Source organism: Bos indicus x Bos taurus, chromosome 14 (assembly GCF_003369695.1).
Source record: "Bos indicus x Bos taurus breed Angus x Brahman F1 hybrid chromosome 14, Bos_hybrid_MaternalHap_v2.0, whole genome shotgun sequence".
NCBI classification, from domain to species: Eukaryota; Metazoa; Chordata; class Mammalia; order Artiodactyla; family Bovidae; genus Bos; species Bos indicus x Bos taurus.
The window spans coordinates 35725770-35737740 of record NC_040089.1 but is presented as its reverse complement, the minus strand read 5'-3'; the positions used below and the strand labels follow the sequence as shown (position 1 = coordinate 35737740).

Here is an 11971-nt window from a genome sequence, read left to right as displayed (position 1 = left end):
AGATAATAATATTTAAGTCACAGATGTTGGAAAAGGAAACGAACCACTGTAGATGAAAGTGCTTTGTAAATCAAACTGCGACGTTTAAGGAAAAGAGGGGAGGAAAATGAGAGGTAATTCGCCCATTGTTCGGTGTTGCTTGTTTAGCTTTTACGCTTTTGTCGGGCCGGGCTTGACTAGCAGTCATACATTATGAGTGATGAACTTGGAAAATACATTTCGGCTGACAAGAGGGGAAGGACGCAGAGGTCGAGATCCTGGGGTTTCCAAGTGTCCGGCGATCTTCGCCTCCGTTAAGATCAGTAGAGGGTGGAAGTGGGTACCTGGGTACGAACAAGGTCCCCTCCTTCACTCACCCAGGAGCACTCATCTCGCAGTGATGGGTCCCTCGAGCCCAGGGGTCCAGATCCCAGTTCAAGAGACTTCCCCTTCCCCGCCCCCACCGGCAGATTCTCGGCACTCTGAAAAGCGGTCCCCACCCATTCCACGCCCCCGCCCCACCTCTTGCCCCCCTTTCCCACCCCCTCTTCTTTGCCGGGGTGGTTTGTTCCGAGGAGTACAGAATAAATAGTCCGGTCAAAACGCGCGGTGCGCGGTAGTGAGCGCCGAGGCTGGGCCCAGGAGCCGACTTCTCGGTCACGCTCTCCCGGATCAGTCTCGGGGCTCCGCGGTTCACGACCCAGATCTCTCGTCGCCTGCGGAGTTCAGCCTGGCCCCCGCCTCCGCGAGGGAGCGGAAGGCGGAGGCCGCGAGACTGGCCTGGGGGAGGAAAGCTGGGGCGCGGGGGACGCAACGATGTCCACCGGCTCGGTGAGCGACCCCGAGGAGATGGAGCTGCAGGGACTGCAGCGAGGGTACCCGGTCCCCGTCTCCAAGAGGCCGTCCCTCCGCGGCGCCGAGCGCAGCTACGTGTCGCCCAGCGACAACTCGTCTGCGGAGGAGGATGACCCCGACGGCGAGGAGGAGCGCTGTGCACTGGGCGCGGCGGGCGGCGCGGGAGGCTGCAAGAGGAAGCGGCCTCGGGTGGCTGGGGGCGGCGGCAAGAAGCCCCTCCCGCCCAAGGGTTCGGCGGCCGAGTGCAAGCAGTCTCAGAGGAACGCGGCCAACGCCCGAGAGCGCGCCCGGATGCGCGTGCTGAGCAAAGCCTTCTCCAGACTCAAGACCAGCCTGCCCTGGGTGCCCCCCGATACCAAGCTTTCGAAGCTGGACACGCTCCGGCTGGCTTCCAGTTACATCGCGCACCTGCGGCAGCTGCTGCAGGAGGACCGCTACGAGAACGGCTACGTGCACCCGGTGAACCTGGTAAGCGCCCCGCGCGAGGCCCGGGCCGGGGCGGTCGAGTGATGCCCAGCGCGCTTCCCGGCGCCCGGCAGAGTCTGGCCGCTGGGAAGAACCCGAAGTGGGGCGGGGGAAGGTCTGGTAGGGGTGGTGAGGAGGCCAGTTTGTTCTCCCAAGTCACGGGAGGAGCCAGTCGTTTTCCTGGAAGAGAACCATCCACCCTTCTGTGTTTGCATCAGTCTGATCATTGTGCGTGACGCTTTTGCCGGTTGATAGTTACTATCACTATGGCTAATATCCTGCTTCCGGGGTAAATCTACGTTCCATTGGAGTCCACTGTCCCTTTGCAGATAGAACGAAAAGTCTCCCTTCCTATCTTTTTCCAGATAAGAGTCTGACAGGTTTAAATCAACCAGCCCTACTTTCTGAAAGGAGGGAGGGAAGACCGAGACCTTTTTAAAAGCCTTTGGGTTTTTTCAATTCTTGAATAGCAGAGGTTTCCCCAAACGGGATTTGTCTGGAAAGTCCCTCTCCGACCTGCCAACTCTCCCGGCTTGAGAAAGATCATATCCCAGTTCCTTCTTGGAGTGAATGGCTGATGGGTGTGTGTGTGTGTGTGTGTGTGTGTGTGTGTGTGTGTGTGTTTGGGGGGAAGGGAACTAAGCCACAAAATCCCAAATTCATGCAAATTTCTCGGAATCACCGTGAGGACAGCAGGAACGGAAAACTCCCTTCTTACGTGATCAAAATCCAGTAAAATTAAAGTCTTGGTTTAGAGAGAAGACGCGAAAAATTCCCAGAATACTGATAAAATCGGAGCTACACAAAGCCAGGGATATCCCGGGGTTTCTTTTGGAGAGCGGTTTCGGTTTGAAATGATCGTTTCTCCGGTATCTGATGTTCTTTCTGGTTTACAGACGTGGCCATTTGTGGTCTCCGGACGACCCGACTCTGACACCAAAGAAGTCTCCGCGGCCAACAGATTATGTGGGACCACCGCTTAGACCGAACTCTAACTCACTTGGAATTGTTGGTTGAGCACACGGATTTGGGGACGAGGGAGAGGAGGGAGACAGTGTGAGAAGCCCCAAGAACGGGAAGAACGTTCCATTGGATTCTCCCAGACTCCCCCAGCCAGGACCGTGAACTGGACAGGTGGCGAGCATTGGGGGGGTTGGGGGTGGGGTGGGCAGTTCCCAGGTGTCGGCAGTGAGCCTGGCATCGCAGGGCGCAGACGGCTCTGCTGCCGAGGGTCTGGGCGACGACACTACACGCGGACCCAGATCAAGCCTCGGGCTTTAGCTGTATAGACTACCCCCGCGGTACAGTCAGAGCCCAGCGCGCAGCCGCCTAGGGTTTAGTTTCCAAACTGAGCCAGATCTACCGTGTGATGGCACGACTTTGCACTGCCCAGGCTTCTCACGGTTAGACCATGGTCAGACGCGCTCTGGACAACCGGCTTCAAAGACCGAAGTCTTCACGCCAGACCCTACATCGGGGTGTGTTTTTAAGTTGCAAAGAGAGGAGCGCGGCACACCTGGGCCAGAATTGTATCGCACAGGGTTGCTCCCTCTGGGCCGGACGCACGATGCCCTGCCAGTTTGGGGAGAGGTGGGAGCGCGATCGCAGAGACCCACCCTACCGGGTCTGCCCGGAGCGCTCCCTGCGGTCGTGCTTCCGGGGGCCAGTGACGCCCCTCCGTCCCCCGAGGCGAGCATCTCCCCTTAACCAGGCTTAGGTGTGCCCCCTCCCCTTCTAAGGCTTGAGCCTCCCATCCGCCTCTCCTCACCGACCTGGCTCGCGTCTGCTTGGGCACCTCCCTCTGCTCCCTCCTCCCACACCTACTTGCAGGCCCCCTCCCCACCCCTCACTCCCAACTGTCCCCACCTGGCTTCCCCCTCCGGTGGCACCCGCCTCCGACTCCACCTCTCGGCGCCCCCATTCTTCCTCCGGGCGGGATGGGGCGCGGAGGCTGTTCCGTACTAGAGACCATGATGCGGCGGAACGCGCCGCTGCCCCAGGCAGCACTACCACAATAATTAGCAAATGTAAATAAATTTATTTTTTTATGAATAATAAAACGCATTGTGAAAAGTGCCCTGGGGCGTCAAAATGTGGTCTTTTTGCCCGTGGCTGTTTGGTCCGGGAATTAATTTAAAGCTGCCCTTTGGCTCTGTGTGGGAATTGGGTCATTGTTGGAGGCGGAGGGGTTGATCAGGTTTGGATCGCTGCAATTTTAAGTATAACTCTGCTTTTCTTTGATTCTGATTCCTCTTCGTAAGGCAAGGGTTCTTGGAAGCCAGGGACTAGAGGCTTGTAAGGCCCTTAATAGTCTTTTGGGGTCAGGGCCACGTGGAAAGAAAGGTATACACTCTTCAAAGCAATATAGGTGCACTTCTTTCTTACACACACACACACACACACACACACACACACACACACGAGAATTTCTCCAGCCTAAAAGACACTACAGTGCTAACAATTGCAAGTAGTTCAAGAACTCCCTACAGCCAACACATCCAAAGTAGGGATGAGTCTTGGGTCTAACTGGCACTGATTTGTATTTCAGGAGAGTTTTGTGTTTTTTTTTTAATGTTTATATAGACTTTTGATCCAGCCACCCGCAATTTTCACAGGAAGTAATAACTGGGGAAACCCATCACAGGGTTTTTAAATGCAGGTCTTTTTACAGAGGAGCATTCTCTTTGTAGAACCTTAAAAATTTAGAAAAGTGTGAAGGATGAAACTAAACAAATGCCCAATTTGGGGTGTGTCCATTATTTTATGAAATCAAAAGGCAGTTCACTTACCAGAGAGAGAAAATATAGCTGGAGTTTAGGAGGTGAGAGGGAAGTGAGGGAGCATGGTTTCCTGTGTTGCACTAAACCGAACCCAAACTCTGGAGAACTGGTTTCTAGCAGGATTTTCTGGGGCTTTTGTTCATATCCCGGTGGGGGATCCAGCCCTCAGGATCCAGTCTTCAGTGGCAGAAGCTGGCAGGAGCTTTCCCTGGCATCAAGGATCTCTGATTAAAGGAGTACTTGGGAGTAACTAGTGACAGGAAACCTTGCCATGGTGGCTAAAGGCACTTCGTGTGCGTGTTAGTTGCTCAGTTTTGTCTGACTCTTTGTGACCCCAAGGACTGTAGCCTGCCAGGCTCCTCTACCTGCGGGATTCTCCAGGCAAGAGTACTGAAGTGAGCTGCTATTCCCTTCTCCAGGGAACCTTCCTGACCCAGGAATCGAACCCAGGTCTCCTGCATTGGAAGCAGATTCTTTACCGTCTGAGCCACCCGGGAAGCCCACTTAGGCCAGTTTTGGGGACCCAGCTTCTTCGGAGTTGGGTGTCTGCTGGAAGCCAGACCTGAGTCGAGGTCTTTTACAAAGCTGCCAGCAAATGAGGTCGTTTTAAAGGAAAGGAGGCAGTGTCCTAGCTTATAATGTGAACCTGAAAGTCTGCAGAAGCTACCTTGGGATCCAAGCTCAGGCACACCCCCCACAGACTGGTGACTATGCAACTCCCCTCAGCCTCACTTTCCCCATCTACAAAATAGGGTAGTAACAGTGGCTGCCTCAGAAGATGGTCATCAGGAATAAAAGTGACAGCAGTGTTTAAGCATCCTTTCTAAGGCAGTGAGCCGTGTCCTAAAGGCTTATTGATGACTGAAGGAAACAGAAGGGAAGACTTTGGTAAAAGGGAACATTTTAAGGGGGGGGGGAGCCACTTTAAACAGGTGGTACCACTTTAAACAGGTGGGACATTTCAGGAATCCATTCTTCAAGACTGGGTCCTGTTTTGAGATGCCTGGATTAAAACAGTGAGAGAAAAGTGCCCCCCACCAGAGTAGAAACAGAGACAGAAAAGAAAAGAAAAAGACCACTTGCAGTGAATATAAGCAGGAAAAAGCAATTGGATAAACAAGGAAATATATTAGGGCACATTTTCATAAATAAAATATTTAAAATGTGTGTTACCATGATTATATCCTTTCAGGACACTTCAGGGGCAAACCCACAGATTTTCTGCCCCTCCTCTGCCCCCCACCCCCAAGAAGGGGGTGCTTTCATGATTCACATATCCAGAGTGGTGTTCTCTGCAAGCTCATTTTTTTATTGCACTTGATAACCTAATAATTTATAGAGAAGAGAAAAAACTTTCTCAAGAATTTTTTGCCCCATGGTTTCAGTAAGAAGTTCAATGCCAAGAATTATGTAGTTAAAAAAAGAGGAGAGGCCAATTTCTAGTAAGTCCAAATGAATCAGTATAAATTGCTCAAACTTCTGGGCAAGGGTTGCTGCTGGGAGAGGCCTAGAGTACCTTGAACTGTCCTTTCTCGATCTCCAGTGAATATGGTGATTACTATGTGCTCTAAGGGATAGAAAGACATCCCAAAGCCTTCCTTCTTTTTTCCCTTCATCAGTTTCTTTTAGGGATTTGGGCTGGATAAACAGGAATTGGGACTGGGGAAATCAGCAAATTAAAAAAAGAGAAGTAAGTTTGTCCTTAGGGTTATTTCGATTTGATTATACTACTGTGAGAGAAAAGTTGAAGGAAGAAAGGTTAAGAAATGTAAAAAGTACTGAATAACAAATCAAATGAGTAAATTGAAAAATACTTTTCCGGGGGCTTTTTGAGGGACCAAAGCATTATTATTAGTGAGACTGACTCAATCAAAAAGAACAAAAATCCCCTTTCACAGGCTCTTCCTAAGATGAATATTCTACATGAAATACTTTCGGCACTGTAATTTTGAAACATTTAGGCGTTTCTCTTGGTTGTGGATGAAGAATTGATTTGGGGCATTTTCTTTTGCACCAAGCTTCAAGTTACAACTTTATTTCAGTCTGATATCTCCTTCAACAGATAGTGACAATGACCATTACAATTTAAAGTGGAGATTTTTTTTTACAGGCGCAGCTTTTTTCCCTCTGGCAATAAAATCTTCATAAGTCAAAAATAAATAAGAAAGACATCTCCCCTCTATAAAAAGAACTAAATGGAACACATCCTATTTTAATAGGTAGTAGGTAAATAGCTTGGCTAACACTTTTTTTTTCCTAATGTCTGGAAAGACAAAACCCAGGAAAGTTCATAATTGACTTCTCATTGCCAAGCATCTAACTTACGGGCACCACCTTTGTACCTGGGCACCTGGCTATTATCTTTTTGTTGGGCACTTCTGTTTATCTACCTGAGGATGATCAGAATGCTTGCATCTTTGTATTAACTACCCACCATTCAGGCTTCTCAGGTGGCTCAGTGGTAAAGAATCCACCTGCCAGTGCAGGAGACCCAGGTTCTGTCTCTGGGTTGGGCAGATCCCCTGGAGAAGAAAATGGCAACCCACTCCAGTATTCTTGCCTGGGAAATCTCATGGACAGAGGAGCCAGATGGGCTGCAGTCCATGGGGTCGCAAAAGAGTCGGACACAACTTAGTGACTAAACAACAAAAAGCCACCATTCATCTCCTTTTCTACACTATTTTGTCATTTTTATTATCTTTTTTTCTCTCTCCCACAATGGTGAAAAATGATCCATAAAATTTCTTGAAATCCAATGACTCTAAGAAGGTCTAGAAAGTAGCCAGAACTTGAAATCTATATATAATGGTGTTGCTGCTGCTGCTGCTCAGTCGCTTCAGTCGTGTCCGACTCTGAGCGACCCCATAGACGGCAGCCCACTAGGCTCCTCTGTCCCTGGGATTCTCCAGGCAAGAATGCTGGAGTGGGTTACCATTTCCTTCTCCAATGCACGAAAGTGAAAAGTGAAAGTGAAGTCGCTCAGTTGTGCCCGACTCTTAGAGACCCCATGGACTGCAGCCTACCAAGCTCCTCCGTCCATGGGATTTTCCAGGCAAGAGTACTGGAGTGGGTTGCCATTGCCTTCTCCAATATAATGGTATAGATAAACCTAATTAGCACTAAGTACTAGTGCCTTGAATTTTCTCAGCCCTTGTGGTTCTTCTATCACCAAGATGGGTTACAGATCAACTTTGGGGTCCTTCATTGCTTATGGAGCAGCTTTCAGTTGGGTGAAAATATGGTATTTATATTGATTATTACTCTTATCAGTAAACATGTGGAGAAGAGGGGAACAAGGAGCAAGAAACTTGTATTTTTTACTTTGTTTATTAAGAAAGTTTATATATCGAGTTGGCCAAAAAGTTCATTTGGGTTTTTCCATAAGCTCTTACATAGAAAAATACAAATGAACTTTTTGGATAACCCAATGTTATATATTTACTTTTGGAATTATTAAAAACTCAATTTTTTAAAAAGCCTGAAAGTTGCCATGTCATATGTAGCTGATTTCAGTCTAGTCCCACCGTTTCACAGCTCAGCATCCTCATGCACTTTCTTCACTGTGAGATGAGAATCAGTTCAGTCACTCAGTCATGTCCAACTCCTTGGGACCCCATGGACTGCAGCATGCTAGGCCTCCCTGTCCATCACCAACTCCCGGAGCTTGCTCAAACTCATGTCCATAGAGTCAGTGATGCCATTCAACCATCTCATCCTCTGTTATCCCCTTCTCCTCCTGCCCTCAATCTTTCCCAACATCAGAATCTTTTCCAATGACTCAGTTCTTCGCATCAGGTGGCTAAAGTATTGGAGTTTCAGCTTCAGCATCAGTCCTTCCAATGAATATTCAGGACTGATTTCCTTTAGGATTGTGAGATGAGAATAATACGTCCTATATCCCCAAAAGTATTAAAAGTGGATTAAATACAATAATTCTATTAAACACCTAGGCAATGTTCCATAAGTGCCAATTAAAAACAAATTGAAGCTTTGATTTCTTTCCTTTCCTCTACGAGTAGTTCAGATGTCTTTCACTCTCCTGAGAATTTGTTGTCATTCCCCCCTGCCACTTTTATCACCTTGTACTTTTACACCACACCAGTTTTCCTATATTGACCTTTCTTTTTGTTGTCACTAAGGAGAAATGTTCATTTGGTTTTCTCTTAAAAAATAAAGATCAAACCACTCACCATCAAAACTTATCCATGGGTTAAAAAAAAATTCATTTAGGAGTGCAAGATAGTCCAATGGATTTTGATATAATAGAGTATAAAATTTTCATTGATATGATTCTGTATTGCAACCAACCTTTCAGAAGCTAGATTCAAGGAGCCTTGGTGTTATATCAAAAGAATATCCACAATGACCTAAAACAGCCATTAAAATACTTCTTCCCTTTACAACTACATATCTGTGTAAGGCTGGGTTTTCTTCATATACGTCAATCAAAATAACATATCACAACAAATTGATGTAGAAAGTAGAAATGAGAGTTCAGCTATCTTCTATTGTCAGATATTGAAGAGACTTGCATAAATATAAAACTTTTTGCCCTTTGCCCATTCAACTGTTTGGGAAAATACAGTTATTATAATTGAAAATATGTTATTTACATTCACATGTAATTACTTCCTTATTATTTTTAAATGAATTAACAAATATTTTCTCTCAGGTTTTAATTCTAATCCAGTAAATATCAACAGATAGAAGCCACATAAACAAAAGCTTTTCAGGGTTTAAAAAAAAATTTTTTTTTAATGTCAAAAAAGACAGAAGCAAAGAAAAGTTTGAGAACCACTGGCCTAGATAATTCCTAAGGCTTATCAATTGATAAGATTGATGTTTTCTTGATTTTGTGATCATCTCAGTAGGACAGGAGCCTGTAGATAAAATCTACATTGGATATAGAAGCAAACACTCGATCAGAAAGATTCTCTAGAGAGGTTAAGTGAAAGTGTTAGTTGCTCAGTCATGTCCGATTCTTTGTGACACCATGGACTATAGCCTGTCAGGCTCCTCTGTCCATGGAACTCTCCAGGCAAGAATACTAAAGTGCATAGCCATTCCCTTCTCCAGGGGATCTTCCTAACCCAAGGATCAAACACAGGTCTTCTGTGTTGCAGGCAGATTCTTTACCATCTGAGCCATCAGGGAATGGCTTAGGATGAGAGGTTAGGATGATAGCTTAGATGTGAAGGACTTTCTCCATGCAACGCTTTCTCCATACATTCTTCCTGTATCTCTCAGGGAAAGCAGCTGGACCAGCACGTGCATGGTTCCATGGAGGCGGAAGGCTCTTTGTATCACTTCCTGCTCTTTCTTCCTCATTCCCATCTCTCCTGTCTCCTCCAGGCTCTTAATTTGGTAGCCTCAGGACTGGCCCCCTTTTTCAGATGAAAGGGAAAGTGATGGCCAAAGTTCAAGACCTCAAAATCCCTTTTTCTTTTGTCCATATATTAATATTCTCTTATGGCTATATTAGAATCACAGCCATTATATCATACTGCTGCTGCTGCTGCTGCTAAGTCACTTCAGTCGTGTCCAACTCTGTGCGACCCCATAGACGGCAGCCCACCAGGCTCCGCAGTGCCTGGGATTCTCCAGGCAAGAACACTGGAGTGGGTTGCCATTTCCTTCTCCAATGCATGAAAGTGAAAAGTGAAAGTGAAGTCGCTCAGTCCTCCTAGCGACCCCATGGACTGCAGCCCACCAGGCCCCTCCGTCCATGGGATTTTCCAGGCAAGAGTACTGGAGTGGGTTGCCATTGCCTTCTCCGTATATTATACTAATAAAGCCTACTTGGTAAACCTACAGATAAAAATAAATTCTTTATTGAGGACCACTAAAAGCAATGCCCATATTCCCTTAAATAAATTTCTCTATATCATACTAATAAATAAATTTATTTAAGGAAATACGGGCATTGCTTTTAGTGGTCCTCAATAAAGAATTTATTTTTATCTGTAGGTTTGCCAAGTAGGGAAAGATACATTTATTCATGATAATATCGATTAACTTATACTGGGCACATCACTAAAGCAACTAAATGCCTGGACATGCATAATTAGAGTAGAAAAGAAACAAAAACAAACAACAACAAAAACCCAGAGAATCCTCAAATGCTTTGGTTGTTGATGTTTAGTTGCTAAGTCGTGTCCAACTCTTTGTGACCCATGGGCTGTAGCCCACCAGGCTTCTCTGTCAGTGGGATTTTTCCAAGCAAGAATACTGAAATAGGTTGCCATTTCACCCAGGGATCTAACCCACATCTCTTGCATTGGTAGGCAGATTCTTTATCACTGAGCCATCAAATGCTTTGGAAGCAAGCATCTTCAAATGCAAAGAAGGATCCCATAAAATAAAAAACTCAGTGACATGAGGTCTAAGGCACTTGGCTGATCCTTAAAGAAACTGTTTTAAGAGCCAGGCAGTTGGACAGCATATTATCTGTGCAAAGTAATAGCAGAAACACCTCAGGCTAAATCCAATTAAGGAGAATCAAAATTGCAAGGACAGTGCTTGAGGGGCTTCAAACCAAGGCCTCAGGAGCCTGATGGGTCAAGATGGGTAAACCAGATATACACAGAGAAAAGGAAGAAGCTGTCAGGAGAGGAAAGAGCACAGTCCTAATGCTGTCTCAGACCTCTGCCTTGCTGGACATGGGCTGTGTGTTATGTTCTAAACAGAACACCTGAGGTGTTTCTGACCAGGCCCTGTATGGCTGGCTGTTTACACAGACAGAAATCTCTGGAAATCCCTAACTTTCATGGGCTTTAATTACAGGTTTTCCCTTAAATGTTGGTGGTGGAATAGGTTCAGCTATCTACCTTCTCTGCCTAGGCCCTCTTCCGACCAACACCATTTATTTGGAGGCTTGGGTTGGGATGGGTTAGGTCCCACTGGATGATGGGGTATCTAATCACCAAAGATGGTCCCTGATGAACCAGGCCCCTTGTGTAGGGCTGGTCCAGTGATCTGCTGTAACCAATAGAAGGTGGTGGAAGTGACTCTCTGACAGTTCTGGGCCTGAGCCTTAAGGACCAGCCACTTCTGCTTGTACTTATTTGGGATCCTGGAGCTTTCACATGAGAATCCCAACCACCTTCCTGAAGGGACCACATGGAGAGGCCACAGGACAAAGAGAGAAACCTTGAGTCTACACCTAAGAATGGAGGAGCCTTGCTGAAAGCCAGGTCAGTGAGACAGATGATCCCAGCAGAGGCAACTCTGACGCATATTGTGGCAAATGAAGAAGCCACAGAGAACGGACAGCAGAAGTAAGCCAGTCCCACTGGGCCCTGCCCTAATTCCCCATGCACAGAATTGTGAGAGATAATAATAACAAGGGCTTCCCTGATGGCTCAGCAGGTAAAGAATCCGCCTGCAATGCAGAAGACACAGGAGTCGTGGGTTCGATCCCTGGGTCAGGAAGATCCCCTGGAGAAGGAAATGGCAACTCACTCCAGTATTCTTGCCAGAAAAATCCCAAGGACAGAGGAGCCTGGCAGGCTACAGTCCATAGGGGTCACACAGAGTCAAACACTACTGAAGCGACTCAGCACGCATGCATTAGTAATAGAGTTGTTTTAAGCTACTAAACTGGGGGTGGTTTATGACTCAGCAATAGATAACTGAAACTTATTGTCAGTTTCCACATCATCCATTTATTCAAGAAACACTTATAGGTCATCCGCAATGGGCCAGGACAACATTGGGTAGAGTGAAATGAATGACAGCTGCCGGCCTCAAAGAACCATAAAGGAAAAGAGAAACAGTCAGATGGACTGATCTGTGAAGTACGGGGTGCTGCACGCTTTGGAGGGACATGGCCTTTCAGGAGGCAGGGTATAACACACAGCCTTGGATCATCGTGGAAGGCTTCCCAGAGAGCT

General features: G+C 46.9%; 1 protein-coding gene across 1 annotated transcript; it reads left to right on the top strand.

The window, feature by feature from the left end:
• The first annotated feature begins 433 nt into the window (after positions 1-433).
• On the top strand, positions 434-3376 carry MSC (musculin). The gene is made up of 2 exons (XM_027561169.1): positions 434-1302; positions 2196-3376. Exons 1-2 carry the CDS (start codon positions 796-798, stop codon positions 2280-2282), a joined length of 594 nt encoding a protein of 197 aa, XP_027416970.1. The 5' UTR covers positions 434-795; the 3' UTR covers positions 2283-3376.
• Positions 3377-11971: the final 8595 nt, after the last annotated feature.

Bases quoted from the DNA above. Each gene is read 5' to 3' on its own strand.
- MSC (XM_027561169.1), top strand. From the start codon at position 796: ATGTCCACCGGCTCGGTGAGCGACCCCGAGGAGATGGAGCTGCAGGGA. The intron at 1,303-2,195 runs GTAAGCGCCCCG...TCTGGTTTACAG, and splicing joins ACGTGCACCCGGTGAACCTG to ACGTGGCCATTTGTGGTCTC.